Source organism: Corvus cornix, chromosome 24 (assembly GCF_000738735.6).
Source record: "Corvus cornix cornix isolate S_Up_H32 chromosome 24, ASM73873v5, whole genome shotgun sequence".
Classification (NCBI taxonomy): domain Eukaryota; kingdom Metazoa; phylum Chordata; class Aves; order Passeriformes; family Corvidae; genus Corvus; species Corvus cornix.
Genome location: NC_046353.1, coordinates 3,666,621 through 3,690,820, shown reverse-complemented (window position 1 = coordinate 3,690,820; position 24,200 = coordinate 3,666,621). Strand labels below are relative to the sequence as shown.

The following is a 24,200-nucleotide window of genomic DNA, read 5'->3' as shown; positions in this document are numbered from 1 at the left end:
AAGGCCATAGAGCCCAGGACAACTGGGCTGAGTGCTCACAACAAGGAGCTTCAAAAAGCACCCAGAAGAGACGGGATCGTAGAGCGATTGGATCTAGATCAAGAAAATAGCCACATGGACTGATGATCCATCATCCCTGAAGAGCTCCAGTGCTCTGGGCACCGTGCTCAGTGGGACAGGACTCATGGCTCTGCACTCAGGCACTGGGGCACCTGGACTGGGAGGCAGGGGAATAACTGGTGGAAAACACCAGACCAATGAAGATCTCCAGCAGCGTGGTCTGGGCAGGACACTGCAGTGCCCCACTGCTCTCTGACAGGCACAGAGAAGTGGGGAAAGACACGCTTCAAACCCAGAAATGGAGAGTGGAAATTAAAGCCTGTAATTGTAGGTTTTTCCTGCAGAGACTTTCCCCTGCCTTTAACTAACCTGCCTCAAAAAGGCCCCTCCAGCCTCTGAACATAACAGCCCCCTCAGGGGTGCAGATGTGAGCAGTGAACTGCCTAAAGATTGGATACTCTGATCCAAACATATGAAATCCCTGCAAATTGTTCACAATCAGCTCAAGGGAAACCAATGTTGACGCACCTGCCACTTTTCCAGGGTCCAACTTCCCCAGTTTCCACTGCAGAGCAGTGGGAATGCCACGGTCTGCAGAGATGAAGGGGGACCCCCACTCAGGATGTAAGCCTGGCTCTCCAGTGGGCACAGAACACTTTGAGCCATAGATTTTGCAAAATCAGGTAACTACCAGGAACTCGAGATGAGAAAGAACAGGAACAGAGAGCCATTAGATCTGGCCCAGCAGGGGACTACCCATGGCTTTTTCATAGCGTGTTATTCTTCCAGCAGCACAGGCTTTGATACCTGAACCACACGAAGGCCTCGTACTCCATGGCATTGACAGAGGGGGGTCGGTATTTGAGGGAGGGAACAGGGTACGTGTTGATAGCAGGCCCCATGTACTGCAAAGCACCTCAGCATCACACAGCAGAGCTCTCTGAGAGCAGAGAATGCTGGAATCAATTCAGAAATCAATCGTGAAATTCATTGGACACAGACACAAATGAAATTAGCCAGGACAGTGCCCGAGACAGTTTGCAGCCCTGCAGGTCAAAGCCCCAGCTGTAAGCCCTGGCACGGGGAGGCTCTGCTGTTCTGGGCATCTCCAGGTGCACATCTCTCTCAGCACCTGATAGCTGAGGATCTCAGAAACGCTCCACAAGAACAAAATGATTCCTCTTGAGAGCTTTGAGGTTGGTCTCTACCACCACTCACTTTCCACTGGGGGCTGTGAGAAGCAGAGAAGTGTCTTATCAAGGTCATCAGGAGTTCTTGACTGAGTCATTGGAGCAGTCTCTGTGCTGTAACTGCAGTGGCCATTCACAGAAAACAGCTTTTAGGGCAGTGAACCAAACTGCTGTACGGACAGGCAGCGTGTTTTCAGTCATCTTTAAAGTCCTGTTTTAGAGCCCAGTAGATCCCTCACCCTCTGAAACACTGTCCCCAGAAGGGACCAGAGTCGTTTTTTCCTGCCCAAAGCCTCAGGGGTGGCTGTCAGGAGAAAGGGAAAGCTGCTCGGGACAGACGGAGCTTCCTACAACTCAAGCTGCACATCAGTGCCCAGCAAAGGGATAAGCAGCTGTGGAGGATGGGGACAAACTCTAAAAGGGAAGAGAATCCCTCAGAGAAAGGGAACAGAGAGGATGAAAGGGTCCTGCAAATGAGCTGGCCTTCTTCCCCCAGACCAGCCTGCCTACAGCAGAAGGGCAGAGCCAAGAAGGAAGGTGGCAGAGGGCAGCGTGGCTTCTTCCAGCCCCCAAGAGCCCTCACGGCCCTTAGGTATTACTGCTGTGCCAAGAACAGGACCAAGCTAGGATGCTTCCAGCCGAAAGAACTTCCTACAGCCTCCAGATTTGGGCCCGGGCTGTATTTACTGCAGTGTGTGACAGGCCGTGTGGAAGTCAACTTCTCATAGCTTTGTAACTCCCCCAGGCAGGTGAGATCTGGCTCTGCCTTCTCCTTCAAGTGCAAGAGCACTGCTTTCTGCTTTCCTTAAAAAGTGCTCTCAGCCTCACGTCTCCTGGAGCAGCTGCCTCGAGTGGCAGCTTTGTTTCCTCTGCTCTCTTTGCAGCTTTCCTGCTGGAATAACTCTGTCTGCAGAGAGCTGCAAAGGCCAGCAGGGAGGGAATCCTCTCTCAGGGAACAAAGAGAAGCAGCACTCTGGATTTAGGCCATAAAGAGCTCTCCAAGTGCAGTGAGCACATCCCATGACTTGGAGTTTGATGCCTCTGGAGGACCCCTACGAGCACTGGGCTGTTCCTACAGCAGAGGTGGGGAGGCTCCTGCATGGGCATGGTCTGGGAGCTGAGATGAGCATGGCTGCCATGGAGAAATGGAATGAGAGAGGAGATGAGGGCGAAGGGGGGATGCACGGACTTGGCATGGGCTGGTTTGGTTTCTCTCACCCTTGTGCACTGCAAGCAGCGGAGCAATGGTGCTCTGGTGCCACACGGTGATTAGTAGTGTCCAGGGCAGAACTATCAGCACGATAGCCAGGATGTCTCGTCTCTTCGGCATCTCCAAGACTGACTGGGCCCACAGCTCCTCATTACCTGACAGTGAAAACCCCAGAGACAGAACAGCAGAGCACATGGAGAACAGAAATAAATGGGCAGGAAGGAGCAAGGACAGAGAGAGAGAGAACGCGAGAGAGGGAGAGAGCAGCGAAGGCGACACGACTCGTGGGTCTTACCAGTGCTTACAACCCACCCATTGCAGAAGCAGGTTTGCAGGGGCCTCGGCTGCTGAGCCCAGGAGCAGGAGAGCACTTCTGCAGGGCACTGCTGGAGCTGCCAGCAGGAACCTCAGGGACTCATGTGGAAGCAAACCTGCAACACAGAGCAAAGGTGAGTAGGCAGAGAAAGTACCAGAATTCCCAAATCCTCCTCAAGAAGAACAGACCCCACTGAGGCAGTGAGCAGCAGCAAAGTGTCCCACCCCTCCAGGGAGATTCCTCCTGGGTGCCCAGGGCCTTGCTTTCCCCTTGTCAAGCAAGTCCCTCTTGCCAGCCAAATGAAAGCTGCTCGGTGCCGCAGTGTCTGAGCCATCCCAGCGGAAAAGAACCTTCCCCACGAGCCAGCCAAGCCCATGGAAGGAGCAGAGACTGCCATGACCACACCACTGCCTGACACATCAGCACATGCTGTGATCCCCCAGATCCTCTCCCTCGGCTGGGCAGAGCTCTTGGGGTGGCTGCACCTCTGCTCCCGTGGCACAAAGACGTGATCCCATATTTTTCCCCATCCGTATCCCCTCGGCTCGGCCCATCCTGCCGGCAGCTCCAACACAGCCAGTTTTAGCTCAGGCTTCCAGCAGCCTGCTCAGGTTCATTCCCCCTCAGAGGTGCTGTGCCTGGAGTATATTAAAGTGCCACAATGGCTTAGTTTGATGCAACACGAGCACATACAAGATTTAAGCAGACCGTGTTTTACCCGGGCGCCGCGGTGAGCAAAGCACAGCACTTAGCGGGGCTGCCACGCAGGGTGGGCAGTTTGCAAACATGGGTAGCAGTTTAGTGCCGCTGCTCCCATGTGGGGGAACGCATCAGAGGCTGCTAAAAGGGCTGCAGTGCAGGCAGGGAGAGCCCAGGGATACTGCAGAGGGAGCAGGATGCTCTGGGAAAAGCACTGCTCTCCTGCCGCCAGTGATTTGGGAATTATCAGACCCCTCCTTCAGTCAGAGGGAGCTCCTTGAGCCTGGGCTCTTGATGCCACGCTACTTGTGCAAATGTTTTCTCAGAGCTGGCTTTTTCCTGGTGGCATGGGGCAGGCATGGAGAAATCCAGGTTCAGATCCCTGATTAGCCCGAATTGGATTGATGCCAATTTCCCTTGGCCCCTGGGCTGTACAGCCAGCCCCTGGCATGGAGCCCACTTGGAGCGAAATGGCTCCAAGAGCTGACAGGTCTTTCCTCTAAAGGAATCTTGCAATCAAGCGATATTCAAGTGGCTGGACAGAACCTGGTTCTTCCAAATTAGCACTTCAATCACAGAGGTATTAATTTACCAGGGAAAACAAGAGGGAGGGAGGACATAGGTTGGGCTTTGTCCTTAAAAGTGACATGTAAATGTTCTTCAACTAAAGTTTCAGTGAACACTTGTTTTTTTCCACACATACAAAACACAAACTTGTAGGAAAATTTCCAGCCAACTCTAGCAAACAGCCAGTTCCCCAGCCAGAGCTCTCTCCTTTTTTTCAGAATTGGTGAAAGCAGCCTCATTCAGACAAAATAAACCAGGGAGGAAGAGGAGGAATTATTCCAGCAAGCATCAACCTTCTGCTGCCTCCCTGTCCAGCTCTCAGAGCCAGAGAAATCCCGCTGGCCTTGCTCTGCCAAATACAGTGCCCTCAGGAAAGAGCATCTGGCCTCATCCCTGCCGTCCCTGCGGTCGCTGACCGTGCCTGAACAGAGGACATGGAGTGTTGGCATCCTTTGAATCCTCGGATAAAGCTGGAACACATCCCTTGAGCATCGCCTGCCAGGGCCGGGCTGTAGGGGGCAGCTGGAAAGCCTGAACACCTTACCCGGTTAAAGTGCCTTCCCCAGAAATGCACCAAGGACAGGATTCTGCTGCTGGAGAGGGGGTGGGAGCAAATGACAGCTAAAAAAGCCCCTCAGAGCCCATCCACAGCCCCTGGCCAGCTGCCACGGTGGGCTGGCATCACCAAATGCCCTGTTTGTCACCGGCAGATTCCTCCAGACACAGTGCCCCTACCTTAAAGCTGCCCTTTCCCTGCCTCCTGCCCATCCAGGCTCAATTCAGCCTCCTCCTGTGGGTCAGGCTGGGCTTGGCATGATGGAAAATGAGCACCTTTGGGCTGGGATGCTGCTCTGCTTTCCAACCCCTCAGCACAGAGGAGAACGAGCAGGCTCCAACGATTTGTGCATCGATTCCTTTTTATTTGCTCCGGAGCATTCAGCAGCTCCCTGGTCACTCAGCTGTCACTCTGGAGCTCCAGCTGGGCCAGCACAGCCCACTCGTGGGCAAGCAGAGAGAGCTGCCAGGCACAGGGAATGTTCCCTTCCCTGTCCCCCCAGAGCTGGCTGAGCTCTGCTCGCACCATTGGTGCTTCGGGGCTGCAGATGCGACTCAGATGCAGTGGCTGCAATTAATATCCCCAAAGGGACACGACCCCAGGGTGGGTCCCGGATGCTGATGGGTGATGGCAGGGACATGGAGCCAGAGCCTGACCCCAGTTCTGGCCACGCTCTGCACCCCGAGCTGCCTGGCAGCACCCCCAGAGCACCACAGGCTCTGCTCTGCAGCAAAGGCATTTCCTCACTGCTAATTCCTGAAGGGATTCGCTTTTATTGATGACCCTGCCTGAAGGACACGGTAAGAATTCCTTGGGGCTGCTGTGAGCACTGTGAAATCTCCATCCAGAGTATTTCAAGCTTCCCTCTCCAACACCCTGATGCCACCGAGGGCCTCGGTGTGAGGTGACGCCGGCTCTCAGTGTCACAAAGCCACGCTCCCCCCTCTCCTCGCGTGCCAAAGGCGAAATCCATTTCCTCCCGTGAACATCAGCCAGGAATACACGTGAGCCTGTGATTTTACACTGCTGGTGAGACGAGTCACAGCTTTGCAGCCCGAGACAAAGAGCTTGCCTTAAATCCCAAAATTCCCTTGTTGCCAAAGCCAGGCGATGCTTTTTGCTGCTGTTCATGGCACGAGACAAAAATTGGTCTGGGAAAAAGGATTCTCCTCTTCAAGGCATTCACTCCACCCCTGCCCCATCATAACACCACTCTCCTTTTCCCACTGACAGTGCTCGAAACAAAACCTGCTTCGTTCAGATCGTCAGTTTTAAACTTCTGCCATCTCCTCTTCCCCAGGGAAATGAAGGAGGAGGAACAAATTTAAGCATCAATTAAACCGATCAAACTGTATTTTCCACTACAGAAAGTATCCCGCCTTTTTTACTTTTTCACTTTTGAAAAGTGAGGCGAAGGACACAAACCACTAGCTCGAATGTGATTTTGGGGTTAAAGTACTCCTAAAACAAAGGAGTTTTGCACGGTTTTGGGAAGAATCAGGTGCCACATGACGAGAGAGATCCCCATCCTCCAGCAGAGGGCAATGGTGTCGAGGAATGACAATATGGAAAGGGCATTGATCTAATAAAAAAGCTTTAATAAATCCTGGAGCCACGTGTCGGTAACATGCTGGATTATTAAACACTGAAGGTTCTTTTTTTAAATCAAGTTAATTGGCATCATCTCTGACACTTGCCATAGGAACGACTGATTTGATCTGCAACCTTTATAGTCAGTTTTACCTTCATTCCTCCTTTGGGGCTGCTCAGCCCCAGTGTCATTAATCCTTGGTTTGCCCACATTGAAGAGAAGCGATTTAGAAAATGTTAAACTAAGGAACGGCTTGATTTGAATTTGTACCTATACATCTAACTGGAGTAAAAACATTGTCTAGATGTAAAAAAAATACACCCAAAAAAGTCCCCAAACAAACATAGCAAACACTTTGTTGTGCTCCAAACCAGCCAGGAAATAACAAACAAACGCTGCCAAAACCTGCAACAAAAGCTTTACAAAGAAAATAAACACTCACACTTCAGGATATTCTCACCAAAAGCTTTTCCCTCCAGGCAAAGTATCCCCAAAATTTCAGCACAGGGTTCCTTTCACTTTTGCAACAGCAGCTGATCCCTGCTGAAAAATGATGCTGGAGTGGCACAGGGCAGAGCTGGTCCCTCTGCTCTGCCCACCCCAACTCACAACCCCTGGGATCCCCAAAAACCCCTCTGACTTCACACCCAGGCTCAGGCAGATGTCTGGCACAGAAATGAACCGCAGGGATGTGAGTGCAGGGATGTCCTGCCCACTTCCCAGAGGGGGAAACTGAGGCACGGGGTGGGCACAGCACAGCAGACTCTGGGGACAAGGCTGGGTCAGGACAAGGGGCCAGGTTGGATGGGGTTGGGAGCAGCCTGGGATAGTGGAAGGTGTCCCTGCCTGTGGCAGGGGGTGGAATGTTATGGGCTTTAAGGTCCCTTCAACCCAAATAATTCTGGAATTCCGGGATTCTGGAGCAATTCTGAACTCCAGGTGCTCCACTGCTCCCTGCTCCCTTCCACGCTGCTTGGCAGGGGATGGGCACTCCAAGGCTCTGTCTAAGATTTTTGGTGTTTGGCAGAACAGCCTTGTAAAGTACAGGCTAAAAATAAAGGTAGTAATAAAAGCCTCTTGCTCGTTAATTACTCTGTAAGCCATTACTGCCTAAAAACCCCATAACTTTAATGGGGGCTATTATAAGTATAGTAGCAAAACTGTGGAGCTAATTACTGTTTAGTTATTAAGCAGAACATAGCCAGACCCGAGTAATGAGCACACAGAATTGCTGCTTCTTGGAGGATTTAATCAGGGGTGGTGTTTTCAAGCTCAGATTCTCCTGGTCCAGGGGACAAAAGGACAGAGGATTTTCAGGCCAGACCTCCCAGAGATCTGCGAGGGGGAATGGCCACCCCTGAGCTGATCTGTGCAGCACAAACCTTGGGCTGCAGGTCAGCAAAGGGAGGGAGAATGATCAGAAATGTTCCAGATCTCCAGAAGAATTCTTCCAGCTACAGGAGACCCGGATTCATCCGTGGGAATCCAAACTGTGGAGCCAATGCTGCGGTGGAGGGTGAGGGTTTGCATCATCTCTTCACCCAGCATTTGTTGCCTTCTTTTAAAAATTAAAATAATTCCTGTGGCCAGAAATACAGAAATAATGTATTCTTCTTTTTATTTATTTATTTATTTTTAATTTCAGAAATTCAGGAATACTGGGAAAGTCTGGTTAAGGAAGCTCAGTTTCAGGAGGCTGTTTTTATCACTCAATATTTTCTCCAGCTTCACCTACAAACCACAGTCACTGCACTTGCCTTGGCTACAGAGCCATTCCTTGTGTTTTCCAACTGCCAGAGAAATTAAGGCACAAAATTTCCCTGACCTTGCAACTGCTGAGGCAAAACCTGACCCACTCTTCTTCCTTCCAGCCTGAGCCCTGTTGCCACAAATGGGATCAAGAACACGGCTTATCTCCCAGGAAAAAAAAAATATTAACCAAGCTTCTCAGAACAACACTTAAATTTTAAAGCAAGCATGAGTAAAGTGGATCAAGGGAGCTCAACACAAGCACAATTAGCTGCTGGAACTTACTGCCACAGGATACTGAGAAGAACAAGAACCTAACAGGATTCGAAAAAGGATTAGTTGTGTATGTGAATAAACTGCATATCCAGAATTAGAATGAACCACCCACCAGTTTGGAAAACGTATAAACCCTTGAGTTTCAGAGCTTCAGCCAAATTTTAACAAGCATCAGAAACTTTCTCTTCTCCAGATTAATCCCCCCTCCATGGTACAATCAGGACAGGAGGTGTGGTGGCACTGCTCTTATGCTGTGACACAGTCCCAAGATTCCACTGCTTCCAACAGCAAGGCAAATCTCCTGGGAAAGCTTTGAAAGATTGGATTCATTGTCCTAAACGTGTTCATTTTCCTGTACAGGTTCTCACACTGCAGTCATCACCACAGTGCCCAAATGCTGTTTAGATTTCTCTCTAGCTACAGGCACTGCACTTCCTTTCCTTGTTGCTCCAAAGGGATCTTTTCCAAAGCTGGAAAAGGCAGGAATCCTTTTATTAAGTGATTTTGGAAAGGGCTGAACCCGGGCTTTGCAATCTCCTTGTGCTAAGCAAAAAACGTGTCACACACTTGGCACCAGCAGTGGAGAGGCTGCTGCGGGTCCTGGATGCCGGGAGAGCCTCACCAGGGAATGCCATCAGTTATTGGGGCCCTTTCTGCTTCCAAAGGATGCTCTGCTCTGCCAGGATTGGCAGCGCTCTCTCCAGCCAGGAAAGCTGTGGCTTGACTCAGGTCTGGGAGGAGAAAGCCTCTCCAGCATCCAATCCTCCTTGATAAACGGCTGCACTTCGCACATGGCTTTTAAAAAGCATCTCCTCCGAGATGAAAAGCTGTTTGACTTACAGCCCACTTCCAAACCAGAGAGGCAACTGGGAGTTGTTTTTCTTTGGGAAAAGTTGGTGGATTTTCCTTACGGTTCCTTGTGGGTGAATGCTGGGAAAGTGCTCCAACAATTAGCTCATTTAAGGGTTTCTGCATCAAGTCTCCTCATCTGGTGACACAAGACACCTTGAGCTGTCCCCTCTGCTCAGCTCAGACCACATCAGCACTGTCAGCATCAGACATATTCCCAGGCTCTCTATTTCCACCTCTGTGGTCTGCATTGCACTGAATATTTTGTGCACCGCTGACTCCCGTGGATCTGAAAAAGTGACATTAACAAAGGATGACCCAATTCCAACGTGATTGGGCTAAATTCCACAGCTTCATAATAGGCTTTGCATATGCTTGTCCAAGGGGTTTGAAGACATGTGCTACCACGTGACACCTCATGGGAAGAGGTGGCAGGTCAGAATGACCTAAACCTCACTTTTCCAGAGGAAAAGCCTCACCTTTCCAACCTGCAGGCCAGAAAACTGCATTTCTCCAGGATGAGCAAGGGTGAACCGTTGAGCCAAATGTGTCAAGGCTTCCTCTGGACATTTCTTTCTCCCTCTAGCCAAGGAAGCCTAACAAGCCAAACCAGTACAACACGACAGAAGGATAAACGGAGACAGACTGTGGTGCTCACTGATGCTGGAGCAAAGATTTCATCACCTGCACCACTCCACAGCTTCTGCTGGTGATGGCTGAGAGGCTTTTAAACTCTGTCTGATTTAATGGTGAAGGATTGTGTGGGTGCATCTGGAGCCCTGGGCTGGTGGGACACTCTGGGAGCTGCCTCCCCTTACGCTGGCAAGTTCACAAATCAAACTTCAAACGGGAAGAGCTGTGCCCAGCAAGCCACAGAGCCTCATTTTATCTCCCAATGTTCTCAGTTCCAGACCTGGAGATGAGACTGCTTTCCTCCCACAGCCAGTGCCAGGGGGGCACAGCAGGGCAGGGCACACACCTTTGGCATCACCTGGGAGCAGCTCAGCAGACCCACAGCCACCAGCAGTCATTTTTAATTAAAGAGTTCTTCCCTACCCCTGGAAGAAAAGAAATCCTGCTCTATTTAAAATGAGTTATTAATAACCTGATTCTAATGTATAAAAGAAAAGGGGAAAAAGAAGCTCGCAGAGCTGTGAGCAAGTTTGCCCTCTCCCACTGCACAAAGCCACCACTGGGCTCTCTAAACACCTTAAAAAGGGATTTAGTTTTTAAAAACACGATTATTCTCTTTTCAATAGCAAACATCAATATCTTAAAGGTGGGTTTTTTTGAAGGCTGGGGGGAAAAAAAACATGAAGGCGTCCAAATTCTCCATCACTTTTGGAAACAGCAGCTGCTGTAGGCACAAGTCCCTGAAGACAGAGTTGAAGTGGAAATTGCTTTGGAGCTACTGGACTCTGTGCAATGTCCAGGCGAGGAGATGCTCCAGACAGGCAGCCAGGAGCGCTCCTTGCCCTGGGAGCACAGGGAGGCTGTTCCTGCCTGGGGGAGGCAGAGTGCTGCAGGCAATGCTGTGAATTCCCACCCGCATCTCCTCCCTGCTCCTCCCAACACGTGCTGCTCACGAGCTGGGGGAGCCTGGAAGGAGCTGCTTTGTATTTCAGAAGCACTCAGAGCAGCCACTGAGGGAATTTCAACCGAGGAGTGTCTGGGCTGTAAATTCACGTTTAAATTTCTGCCTTATTCCAAACCACCTTTTCACTGCAGAGGAGCTGCCGGGGCTCCCAGGTGAACTGCTGCACCCTGAGCCAGAGTCCTTGCTCTCTTCTGTCCCAGCAACACCGCAGCACACCCCAGCACTGCAGGAGCAGATTTATGGCACAGCAGTGCCAGTCACAGGAGTATTTCCTGCAGGTTTTCATTCCTGTGGCCTTTCAGGACAGGCCTAGCAAAGCTCAGCGTGGCACTCAGAGTGCCACTGGTCAAGAAACCACCCACAAACCACTAGAGAGAAAATTCCCAGCTGCCATCCCCATTGGACGGCTCCTTTAAAGGGATGGGGCTCAAATCCTGATGCCTCTCAGTGCAGGGTGCCCAAACAGGGCACAGAGCCCGACAGCCTGTGACCTCTGCAGGAGTCACTAATGGGACTGAGGAATTAACATTGATTCTTTGATGCCATAGCGTGGAAAGGGAAGTGCGGGGGGGAATTTGGGATGATTAAGCAGATGCCCAACTATAATTCAGCAGCTTGCACCGCAATCAATCGGTGCTCGCAGCCCCGCAGTCCATTAGTGCAGCCACGGACCTGCACACGCTGCTTGGAAGCAGGAAGGTCATTTTTCAATTGTTTCCATTGGATTTCTGGTCCCTGCAGGAATTCTGACCCTGCTGGGCCTGCTCAGAGGAGCACTCGGGGCTTCCCGTGGTGCTCTCATCCTCCTTCCCTCCGCAACTCCCTCCCCAGGGAACACGAAGGCTTCTGCCTGCCTGGGAACCTTTGACGTGTCAGGATAACCTGGCCCATCTTCCATTTGAGAGGCATTTGGCAGGGAGCCATTCCTTCTCTTCTAGCAGCATAAAACCCCACGTGCCAATCCAATAAACCCGGAGCTATGCCAGCATTGCCCGAGGAAATGGGATTTGGCTCTCAGAGGGAAAGGCACAGGATAAATGTACAAGTTTGTCCTGCTTCCAACTCCAGCCTGGTTCTGACTCTGGCTTCCCTGTGGCTGAGTTATTCTGGCTCACCTCACCTCAGCCTGCTCTGGAGATGAGGTGGAAATAGCTGCCCACTTTTGGCCAGGATCACAAGGCTCGAGGAGCTCAGAGGCTGAACACAGCGATGGGACACACACCGACACCTGGGGTGCTGGCAGACCCCAGCTCTCACCAACCCCATGGCCTGGAAAAGGTAATTTCTCTTAATTTTAGAATCTCTCAAGGTCCAAGCCCATCCAGATCTTCTGAAGGAGAAATGGAGGAGCCAAGCAGAAGCTGGAGACAGAGTGAAGCTGACAGTTCCACAGCTCATAACTCAGTGAGCACAAGGTTGTCACAGGAAGAAAAGCACTTATGGGTGCTGCCCCCTGCTCCCTCCCCAGCCCCTGCCCTTCTCAGGAGCATCCTCAGCCCTTGGAAAAGCTTGTCCTGCTTGGCCAAGCACCATCCTGCCACCAAACACTCCCTGTGGTGCAGAGAGTGCCGCAGCAGCAGGGAACCCTGATCTACGGGTGGCTGAGGGCACACACCCCTCGTGTGACACAGCCAGAGCTGCAGACGTGCCTGAGGGACACCCAGACTCCCCTGCAGGCTTTTAGGTGCAAGGTGAGGTGCCAGACAAGCCCTTGGGGAGCTCTGAGGAACTGGAGGGGTTTGTAAGGGCTGCTCTAAGAATATTGTAATCACGCAGTAATTATGGCACATCTCAAATCAACCAGGCAAATTGCAGCATTATTATTACGGCTGTCACCAACCTTGCCTGGCAGAGATCAGGCCGTGCCCTGCCCAAGGAGGCAGCAGGGTTAGGGAACATCCACAGAGCTGCAGCACAGCCCCACCAACACTCCCTTCAGGCCTGCCCAACCCACACCCTGCCAGCCTGGCAGCTTCCTCCTTCTTAGGACCACATCTGTACTTTCCTCAGCTGCATCTCAAGGTACCACACTTGATTAGTCAGGTTGATTTTACCTTTTTTTTTAATTAAACAACTATCTTCAAGCACAAGAGCGGCCCTTGTGATTTGATTGGAACTGTCAGTCTTTCAAATGTCATTCCTACAGATGACTAATCTTTAAAAACATGAGTTACTAAACTCATTGACTCAGTTGATAATGAGCCAGAGCAGAAATGATGCTTGAGACAGAGAGGGAGGAACCAGAGCTGCCTGCGCTCTGAAGGTGCTGCATGGGGCTGCTCTGTGGCTCGAGGGACTGGGGCCTCCTGGGAAATGCCAAGTGCAGGCCATGGAAATGGGGATGTGGCACATCAGTGAGGACATCTGGACCCTCCTGGTCCTCCCAGCCACCGCCATGTTGACAAAAAGAGGATTTTCTGTCTCAGTCTCTCTGAGTGTGCTGGTTCTCAGTGCGGAGTGAAGACATCTCTTCCCTCTGCCTCCAATGCAGGCTCCCTTTGGAACAGGTTCCCCTGGACTCCCTGATCCTCAGTTTTCCCATATCCACCCAGTGTAGCATACCTTTGGGAAGTATCCCAAGCTTTACAAGCTGCAAGTGCCCCACAGCATGAGCAGCAGAGAGGGGCACGTGCTGATCCCATCCCAAATGTGGATTCTTCCCTACTCCACAGGCCCTGTCCCCAGCCTGGGGTGCCAGCACTGCAGAGCTCCCACTCTGGTCTGTACCAGGATAACTCAGGCTCCCAGGTGAGTTATGAACCTGAGCATCCTCTTGCCTTTAGAGCCTCCTGGAACGAGAGAGAAAGAGCTGCCAGGCAGGGCAGGGGTAGCGCAGGCAGCACTAGCAAAAGACAAACGGGAGAAGGAAGGAGGTGCATGTGTGGGGCGATGGCTTCAGAGGATTGCAGCAAATCCTCTGCCACCAGCGGCTTCACAGCTGACAGATTTCCCAAAAAATGTGGAAACAGTGGCAGGGACAGAGCTCAGGTCCCCCTGCTCCCCTTCCACAGTGTCCTGCTAGCGCAAAACCCCACAAACGTTCAGCAGCAACAGATTTATGATGTGCAACGTTTCCCTGAGCCCAGCACCTGACAACAATTCCTGCATCCTCTCAATGCCACGGCCAGTTACTCCTCCACAAAGGGCAGAAATTGGCAGCTCCCCCTCCTCCCCTCCTTTGGGCTTCATTTATAAAAAGGCACCTTTTATCACCGTTCTTCCTCTTTCCTGAGGCCAGCCTGCCAGGCTGGAGGCAGAGACAGAATCTACACCTCCAGGATGCAGCCAGATCCCCCGTGCTGCCAGGGGATTCATCTCAGAGTGGTTTTATTCAGCTGTGCCCGCCAGGCCCCTTCTCAGTGCTCCTCTCTGAACTCTGGCTGCTTGCACTTGGGAGAATTTCAGAGCTAAAGGAACTAATAACTTAGAGTAACTAACTCCAAGGGAGATGAGGCTTCAAATGAGCCACCCAAGAGTGAGCTGAGCTCTCACGATGCTGCCTCACAGCCTCAGACAGAGTTGTCCTTTACCACGCAGATTCCAACTCATCTTTTTCATACTCCTCATTTTAGCACTTGTCATTTCTTTCCCCACTAAAAATCATGCCAGGAATGATGCTCCTTGGCCTGATAAACAGAAGCAAACATTTCCAAAGCCTTGCAGAAGGTCATTCCAGGAGCTGCACACCCTGGGAAGATGAATATGTCCTAGTCATGCCTGGTGAGCGTGCCTCTATTATAAGAAAGACAGTGGAAGAATTATTCATCAGCAGTGACTTCTGCGGCTCTAATCTCCATAACCAGCTGCTGTTCCTCCAAGTGGATCACAGTCCATCTGAATAAACCCTTGGCTGTCCCTACAAGCCCACATCACACGGCCAGAGCAGCCTCTCCTGGAGCTCTGCATCCCTGCAGCCTCCACGGGAACTGGGGATGGCAGGAGGGAATATTCCTGCCTCTCCAGGGCTGTAGGGAGCAGGCAGACAGAGAGTGCCATAAACTGGCTGGCAGCCTTTCAAGGGTGGCAGGCTTGTGCCAGATTATCCTTCTTTCTCTCCCAAATTAGAAGCAGAACGTGCCACTAGAAAGTCAGGTGAAGGCTGTCTGTCAAGGAAGAGAGAGGCTGCCTCTCAAAGCATCCTGCTCATCTGAGCACAGCCAGTGCCTCCCAAAAATCCCCACAGCTCTCAGGTCCAGCCTCTGCGCCGTCCCAAACCTGCCCTGGCAGGCACATCCTGGGTTGCTGACCCACAGCATAAACTGTGCTGGGATTTAATCACAGCACCTGTGATTTAAATGTGGTTCTCCTGCCATGGACACAGCCATGTGGAAGCCCCTCTTGGAGGCAGAGAAATGGCATCATTACAAATATTCACCTTCCCCAGCCCCAGAGCCCGAGCTGGGCAGTGCTGTATTGCACTAATATATAATACATTTTAATGTAAATATATACTTGTATACTCCTACTGACTGTAGGAGACACAACAAGACCAGCCAGGCCCCCTCTGTGCCCCAGTCACACGTGTTTACATCCAAACATCACCTCTGCCAGTTTTCCAGCCGCCAGCCAGCTCCCAGTTCAGCCCAGGACTGCCTCACTCCCTGAGTCTCCCTCTCTCCCTCCTTCAGACACCCAGCCCCCTCGAGGCTCTGCCTCTCAGCAACCATCACGTGCATCTATTATTCAGGAGAAATACCAAGTTATTCATGAGCCAAAATAGGCTCCAGGTACTGCACCCAGCCTGACAAAATCCCTGCTCTGTTCCCAGCCTGGACTCAATGAGAGCAGAGCAGATCTGCCCTGGCTTGGATCCCTCCCAAGGGATTTATCTGCTCTGTGAGGGACAGGAGCAACAGCCCTGCCAGCCTTTCCCTCATCATTTGCCTCTTGTACCTCGGTAATGGCCAGGGCTCAGGGTCCCTCACCTCCTGCACACTCCACAAACTCCAACCCTTCCCTTGGGCTGGAGTTACAGCTCCCACATGGACAGAGGGCTGGCAGGGCAAGGAGGGCACGGGCAGCCATGTGGTGCCCAGAGCAGGACAGTGACTTTAATCCCAGACCAGGGAGCCATCCATTCCCAGCTCCACAAACCAGCTCCTGCTTCCCTCCTTCCATCCAGCCAGAATCCAGATGTGGTGGTGAGGACTCAATCCAGTTAATCCCTGCTCTGGGTTGGACCATGGCTCCTGAACCCGGTGAAACACCATGAATGATTTCTCTCTGCATTGCCCCTCATCCACACAGGGAGAAAATCCTTCCAGGAGCACTGCTCCCGTGCTGATGACACGGCCTGGGCAGGAGAGGAGAAGCAGGATGGAACATGCAGGCTCCGTGTGTGTCTGGTTGCCCTTCTGAAAACGAGCAAAACACACACAGAAAAGGCCCCAAATCCTGCACTGGAGCACCCCAAAATGCTGCAGCACTCTGATGCACTTCTGCTGTGCAAGGAAGGGCTGAAGGCCTTGGGGAAGTGCTTCCACAGGACTAATTCCTACCACAGGACTGTAGGGTGGCTTTTATTTTAGGGATGGATGAGGCTGACATGAGCTGATGCTGGAAAAAGCTCCCTTGGATGCGCTGGTCCCAGCACAGTTCCAGGTTTACTATGTGTGTCACAGATTCAGATGGAAAAACCGTAGGAGATCACCCAGCCTGTGGGGCCAGAGCAGTGTCACTCTCCAGAGTTTGCCTTTGCTCATTCCCTAAAAAGCAGGACTCCCCCAAGGACTTTTCCCAGTGACAGCAGTCCTGGCCCTCACAGAGCCACCTCTGGGAAGAGAAATTCATTGGGACATGTTTCTTCTTTAGCTGTAGGAGCTGCTGAGCAGATGGAAAACACAAAGGGTGAAATCCAAGGAGTTCAGCCAGAACTCCAGGGTGGAATCTTATAGCCAGGTCTAAGGCGAGGTGAGCCAGGCACCCACCCCACTGTCACACTGGCACCCACACACACTCAAGCAGCCCCACTCCCTCACAGCAGCACACAGGAGCATCTCAGCCCATGCTTGGTGCCACCAGGACAAGAGTCTGGACTCTGCAAACTCCAACTTATCCAAAGGGAGATCCCTGTCCCCCTGATGGCGACAGGAGTGATGCTTTTTATTCACTGAGAGCCAGAGCGGGCCCCAAATCACGCTGGCATTATATTATGATAATGCTGGAAGTATTTTAAATGCTCTGTGTGCCAGACAAATCCTGGAGCAGGCTTCCAAATCCCCTCAAAATCCCCTCTTGTGTCTCTACATTCATCCATTCATGAAATCCAGAGCAGAGCCTCAGCATCCATCCTTCTGCTCCAGGGCTCTTTCCAGCTGAATGGAAGGTGAGGCAGGCTTGAGCTATTTCTCCTGGATTAGCCTTTTTTTTTGCCTTTCAGGTGTGAAATCTGCAGAGAAACCTGCAGGGCATTTAGGAATGATGTCCAGCAAAGCAACTGAGACAAATCCCACAGCCCTTTCTCCTGTCAGACAGTGAATTTTGTCTCATTCTCCTGCTTCCTGCTGGGCCACAGGAGCAGGGAGGTCCCCACGGCAGAGCTTGCTGTCTTTATTCTTTTTGCAAATACCATGGAGAGTTTATTTGGCCTATTTGAGGGGAATTCCTTTAGATCAGATGATCTGCACCCTGCAAATTCCTATTTTTTTTGACAGCTGGGCCTACCTGAACCGACACCCGAATTTTCAGAACATTAAAGCAAAGGGTTCCCCACCTTTTGGGGGTGAGCAGACTTCTCCCTCTGAGCCACAGCTTTCAATTCCCTCTCCGCTGCTCTTAAAGAACAGCACAAAAATCCCTATGCAGAAGCTTAGCTCTTGTCCTGGCTTTAGGAAAACAGCTCAGATCCAGGCAGGAGGGGGATCTCGAGCATTTCCTATTTATTCTGCTGTCACAGCCAGGCATATCACGTTGTGTTGCCCATGGCTCACAGGGAGAGCAGAGCTGGAGGGATTTCTGAGGCACCGCTGCAACTGGGAAGTTGCTTCAAGGCTCTGTGGTACCCAGGCAGGGCAGGAACAGAGTGAGAACAACTGCACAGCGCTGTGCAGGGGGAAGGAATTCACTTCCAGGATGGAAAAAATGGGTGTGGAAGTGTGCTCCAAGGTGTTTTACTGCCCGGGAATCTCTTTCTGAGCCTGTGAACAACCACAGTCCTTTGGGAAGTGGTGCAACCAACACACCCACAGAGGGAGAGGGATGAGAGTAGGAGGAAGGCTAAACTGGCTAAATTTTTGGGACAGAGCACTGAGAGAGCAGGAGCTTCTCCCCAGCACTGTGAATGCTTTGCCCACTCTCTCATTGCCTGGGGATGTGGAGTTCCCACTGGAAGCGGAGGAGGATGTGTTCCATAGTGACTAACACACCGTGGTACTGAGAGCACTTGGGGGTGTCCTCGTGTCTCCAGCAGGAGATGAAGATTAATTATGGGCCACGCCCCGTGATCTCCGCTCAGCAAAGCCCTCATCAGCTCCTGGAGGTGAATCCAGCCTGGTGTCAACTTGCTAACCCAAACACAAATGGCCAGGGATGCAGGCGGAAAAGGGAGAGCCTGTCCTCACCCTTCAGCCCTCACACTCAGCACAGGGCACTTCTGTCACCATGGGAGCAAAACCCGGGCAGGTGACTGATTTGGGATCTCCACTCATGTCTTTTCCACATGAAAAGACAACACATTACAGAGAAAAAGGACCCACGGAACAGCCGCTGCAGAGGCAGCTTCCAGTGACTTTGATTCCAGAAGCTTTGCCTCAGGGTGGGTTGAAGTCACACCAAATGCTCCTCCAGCCAAGCACAACTCACGGCTGCAGCCCACCTAATTTTTCAGGGCATGAAATGAAGGCCTGCAGGAAAGTGGAAGGTGAGAAAGCTACAGAGGGCACGGCCACAGAGGAAGATACTGACCAAGGCTTGCTGCATCCCCAGAAGTCAGGGATCTTGCTGAAAAGCAGTCCTGGAATCCAGGCAGCCTCTGGCACTGCTTGTCCCTGCCAGAGAAAATGCGCAGAGGTGCAAGAAAGGACCATATCCAGTCCTCCTCTGGATTCAGATCTGCCCACTGGGTTTTGGTTGGAGAACTAAAAATTGCTTCTTTGCACAACTTTTTTTGAGCCAGTAGAAATAGAACAAGGGTAAGAGAGAGCAAATCATCTCGAAAGACAAGTCTGAAAAATGAAATGCAGTATTTGCCCTGGTGTCCCTTACAAGACAGTTCTTGTCATTTCCCAAGGCTCCTGGTGTGGCAACAGGAGGGGCTGGAAGAGATTAAAGGGGCAGATGCCCTGTTTTGGGTTCAGAAAACATCATTCTGACAGGGAACAGCCAGCTTTGGCCAAGGCGAGAGCGTGTGCTCACACTTGGGTCCTGGAAGCTTTCTTGGTGAGCTTAGGCCAGATCTCCCAGAGCGTTGCCAGGAGGATGCAGCAGGGCTGAGGATGCAGCAGGGCTGAGGGTGTAAAACCCAACCAGCCCTGCACTCTGGAGGCACTCAGGAGGTGCGTAAAGGCAGAGAAACACCAGAAAGATGCACGACAACACTTCAGCTCCAGGCAGGGAAGAGCAAATCCAGCATCCCTGAGCTTGGCTGGGCTCTGGAGGCACTGCCCTGATGAGGACAAAGGCACAGAGTTGCTGGCCCTGGTGGCACTGTGTCAGCTGTGACACGGACAGGGGGACAGCCCCTGCCAGGGTTGGGGCACTTGGTGTTCACCCTCCACTCTGAGCCACCTCGATGGGGCAGGAAACTTTGGGAAGCCAAGTGGGAAAGCTCTCTCCCTCTCCTCCTTGTGGATACTTGCGCTGAGGGAGACCCTTATGGAGACCCTCTGGAATCAAAACATGAGGCTTGTGTCCCCTGTTCTGCACCCTGCAAGCTCCCACTGAGGCTGCCAGGGCATTGCTGGGATTCTCACTGAAGAACCCAACAGTTTCCCTAGGAATGCCTGTGGAGGGGTGCAGGGAGGGATTTGTAATCCAGCTGCATGGAATGGGAATGTGCTCAGAGCCAACATCACTGACTGCACGTTTCTTCCTCTGCCTTCCCCACACCCATAAATATTCAAACAGGAAAATAAAATTATTGATCAGCTGCCTTTCCATCATAGCAACACCCACTGTCCTGCTGGCTTTGGTCATTTCCAAAGCCCCTACCACAGAATTAACCCTCCTGGGAGAAATATTATTTCTAGTTATTGAATTCCTTCACCAGAACATCTTCTACATTCCTCAATGCCTGGAGGCTGGCAGAGAAACCAGAGTTGGGTGTTTCACACAGAAAGAAGATATTTTACCCATCTTTCCCCCAGTGCCTCCATTTTCCTTTCCACACCTTTTCAGTCCCATCCCTGCCAGGTGATCCAAGCAATCCCAGCCCCTGTAACCTTCCAGCCAAATCTTGGTGAGCCCATTCACTGAGGTGGATGTTCAGGGACACCAACAATCCAGACAAGTGTGTGCAGAGCAGTGCAAGAGACTCCAGAGTCTCTGCCAGTCCCTCACTTTGGGCCACAAACTCCCTAAATGTTCATCCAGGCTCTTACAGCGTCTGATGGCACTCTGGGGCTCAGGATTTCCTGCACTGTGCACACACCGGTGGGGACTTCTGGGACACCTCATTATTTAAGTAATCAAAGCAAATGCTTCCTAGCCCCATGCCAAGAGCCATCAAGAAGCCCCTGAAGGCAAAGGGAGGAGGGGGATGTGGCAGACAGCACCGAGCAAATGGATGTTGCAGCAGCAAGATCCTGCCCAAGATAGTGAGGGATGGCCAGGCAAGACCTCTGCTCGCTGGGAATAACTGGGTAGGGCTCCACAGCTGTAAGCATCGGGCTCTCCTCGGTGCTTCCCCAAACATCTGGGCTAAGACACCTCCCACCACTGTTTGAAGTTGTGCTTTCTGCTCTGACTGAGAGAAATTCAGAGTTTCACAGTCAGAGACCCAGGAACTGAGTCAGACAGAGGCCCAGCAGGGAGAGGAAAACATCGTTTGCGGGCAGCTTCATTGATCACCACTGACTTTCTCCCTCACAATCACTATTTTCCATCCCTTCCCACACACACCCACTCCATAACACAACACAGAGACCCCTCCTCAGATGGCACAGCCTTGCTCAGCCATCTCCTGCTCCCCCAAAAGATAGCACTTGGGAAGCTTTTCCCTTTAAGCAGCCTCAAAGTTGGCTCTCAGCACTGCTGGCACGAATGAAAGGGATTTCAGTTCCCCCTCCTCCTGAATCCCATCCCTTTCTGTTGCGAAGAAAAAGCAGAGGATGACCAAGGGAAGAGAAAAACAACTCCGGGTCGCCTCTCACCTCCCTCCCCTAATTCTGCACGGATGCACAGAGGGGTGCAGGGCCGCTGGGGTCCCCGAGAGCCCGAGGGGAGCCCTGGGCAGGTGCAGGGCTGGGAGCGCGATGCTGGGAGCTCCTGGAGGCGAGACACGGGCGTATCTCCCATAACCCAGGCAGCGTTCCCCAGGGAAAGCACCTCGGTGTCCTCAGGAAGAGGGGGGGCAAAGTAATCTCCAGCACTGCAGCCCCCGGGACGCGCTCTGCGTCCTTTAAATACGCTGGGAAGGGTAGGAAAAATCGCTCGGAGTCTCTCCTGCTTCCTCCCATTGCCTGCCCGCTGCATCCACACATCCACACACCCTGTGCATAAAGGATCTGTGTCCTGCTCGGCTCAGCCATGCAGCGCCTGCGAGAGGAGGAAAGAGTTACCTTATTCCCACAGCCGGAGCCGCCTTCTCTCTCCATCGTGGCCGGGAAGCTGCTCCCATTCACGCTTTAATCCCTGGGAACAGAGGCACGATTCAAAGCGGCTCTTCGCCCATCCGAGTGGGCTCCCTCAGCAACCTCTGCCTCCTTCTCTCCTCCCTTTTTTCCTCGTTTGTTGCGTCCGGCTTTGTGGTGGAGAGGGTTTGGGGTTTTTTTTAATGTTTTCTGTCTTAATCCAGGCAGCAACCACGACGCTCCTTCATCGCGTCCCTGCCCGTGTTTCACTCGCAGAGAAACAGCCTCGGGGAGCTCCTCGCTCCTGCTCTGCCTCCGTGGAGCTCCGGCTCGCAGGTCTGCCTTCTGCAGCGTGGCGCTCGGGGAAAGAAAGAGAGGGAGAGAGGGAGGGAGGGGGCGAGCAAACAGGGAGGAGGAGGAGGAGGAGGAGGAGGAGGAGGAGGAGGCCAGCGGGATGCAGGAGGAAGGAGCCAGAGCGTGGCTGCTTTGTATCCAGAGCAGCGCCGACAGCCTCCCCCTGCCAGAGGAGGACCTGCGCTGCTAATGGTCTGTACCAATTTATCCCGCTCAGGCAGGGGCACCTCTCCCTGCGACAGGAGGAAAAGCCAGGGAAGGCTCCCAGATGGCCCCTTGAGGAATTGGTTCCTGCTCTCCTCACTCTCCGCGGCATCACCCAGCGAGTCCGCGGCCACGGGCTCAGCGGGAGCGTGGGGCTGGGGAGGGGCTGGGGAGGGCTGGGGGCGAGGCGAGGCTCTGGCCGGCGAGGGGCTCAGCCCCGCTCGGAGGGAGCCGGGACCCTGCGCTGGGTGCGAGGCGAGGCTCCCCTCCAGCCCCCGGGGCGGCAGGCAGAGCTCGGCTCCACTTTCAGCCTTTGCCTCCGCTCCTCTCTGCCCATGCCCGGGCTGATGGCTCCCAGATGAGCCCACCCGGCCTGTGGGAGCAGTGGGGAATACTCCTTACACCTCATCCCACTCCCTTTCCTTGTAGCACCAGCCATCCCCACCCAAGCACCCAGGTACCCCCATGTCCATCCTGGGGGCTGACCAAGGGTCCTGGCACCGGGCAAAGGGCAGCAGGAGCGTGATTTCCCATGGGAAGGAGGCTCTGGATGTGACTAGAGCTGCCCCTAAGCTGTGCCATCGGTACCCAGCCCAGCAGGCACACCCTTGTGTGCCCTCTGTCCGTGCACAGGAGCACAGGGATGTTCCCTTCCTCCTTAGGGACCACTTGGAGGAGGCAGGGCAGGGAGAGCAAAGGTCCTATCTCCTGATGCTCCCCTTTAGTAGCTGACCCAGCAGGGCTGACTCATGCTCAGCAGCAGATTTCTCCCAGCTGGCTGAACACCACAGTGACTGTGTCTCCAAATGCCACCTGCACAGCTGGGCAGTTTAACCTGAGCCTGAAGTCACAGCTGAGCTTGGGGGTGAGGCACCTTTCACCTGTCCTGAGCTGCTTCCAACCACACCAGTCCTCTCCAGGTGCCACCATCTCTTCCTGTTCCACAGTGGACGCGCAGAGATCCACAGGTACTCCCCTGCTGTTCCCTCTCTGTAAGGTTACAGTGCCATGGAAACCTGTAGGTATAGACAGATTTACTTATGCTTTACCAAAAAAGGAAGAACAAAGTAAAAACACAACGTTCCAGTGACAGGGGAAAGCTCCAGTGGGCAGGAATCTGAGATCCATCGTGTGGAGAAACCTCAGTGATCTTTTCCCACCATTTTCACTGGACTTTTTGGTTTTGAACCTGCAGCATTCAGACCCCAGTTTTAACTTGTGCATCTTCGGGGGATGCAGAGATTTCTGCTGTGAAGTTTGGAAATCCAAACACGGCCCACAAATGATCAGCCATCGAGGCCCACTGACAAATCCCAGCTGCATCATCACAGGGACAGCAGCTCCCATATTCCTTCCTCCCAAAGTGGAGCGAGCTGCAGGACTCCACACCACTGCCTCAGGTGGAAAGGAGCTTTGCTGAGCCTGGCAGAGCCTGTGCTGGACAAAGCAGGGAGATGATGCCTCCAGGCCACACTGAAGCGCTGTCCACAGCGATGCTGGAAGGAAGGAGTTTTAAACAGCCTCTCCCTGCAAACTGCACCTACTCTGCGGAAGAACAGGATGAACAAGGACTGCCAGCCCAGAGTCCTTCATGCACAGCCAGGTAGCTCCTGCTCAGCCACCTCCTCTGCAAAACACGGCAGCTCCTGCAATCAAAGGGAACGTGGCCTTTTTTTGTCCTTGGTCTCATTTTCTGCAAGGTACCTAGGGAGAGATCAGCTCCAAAGACTCCTTGTCTGGGAATTTTGTGCCAGCTCAGCTGATACTAAGGGTTTCACTGAGCTCTATGTCTATTAAAAATGCATAATGTCCACTTATATCAAAAGGGTGGATTCAGACCCAGTGCTTTTCCAGCGTGTCCCAGGCTACCCGCTGTTATGGCATGCTGGAGATGGAGAGGAAGGATCTGTCCCTCGAGGCCCATATCAGAATAAGAAAAGGGCACACTCACTGAATATTTCAGGGCTGGGTGTGACAGGGGGGAAAAAAAATGAGAAGAGACATAAAAATGCTCCTGCCACAAAACCTAAACACATAAAACTTCATGGGGGAGGGGAAGGAGATGTGCTACACCTGAGATTTATAAAAATTAGGGGTGAGCAGTAACATTTCAGGCTGAGCCCTGCACCACTGTCTCTGAAGACTCCCAAAGGTGGAAAGCATTGGGAAAAGTATCAAGGAAGCTCAGGAGGGACACAGAGACACACACAGAGGCATTGCTCATCCCCGTGGACGAAAATTACAGCGTGACGCAC

At 52.5% G+C, this 24,200-nt stretch overlaps 1 protein-coding gene across 6 annotated transcripts in view; it reads right to left on the bottom strand.

Annotated features, from left to right (window-relative positions):
- Window positions 1-22,105, bottom strand: part of B3GAT1 (beta-1,3-glucuronyltransferase 1) — a 34,708-nt gene extending 12,603 nt beyond the window's left edge. For 2 of the 6 annotated variants that reach the window (XM_010403905.4, XM_010403906.4), the window contains exons 1-3: window positions 21,376-22,105; window positions 2,773-2,891; window positions 2,469-2,615 (exon numbers count right to left, since the gene is read on the bottom strand). In XM_010403905.4, the coding sequence (XP_010402207.1) occupies window positions 2,469-2,615; window positions 2,773-2,776 (151 nt within the window). In that variant the 5' untranslated portion in view covers window positions 2,777-2,891; window positions 21,376-22,105. Of the gene's footprint in view, window positions 1-2,468; window positions 2,616-2,755; window positions 2,892-21,375 lie in introns of all 6 variants that reach the window. The other 4 variants (XM_010403909.4, XM_010403910.4, XM_010403908.4 and 1 more) reach the window with 3 other exon arrangements.
- Between the last annotated feature and the right edge of the window lie 2,095 nt (window positions 22,106-24,200).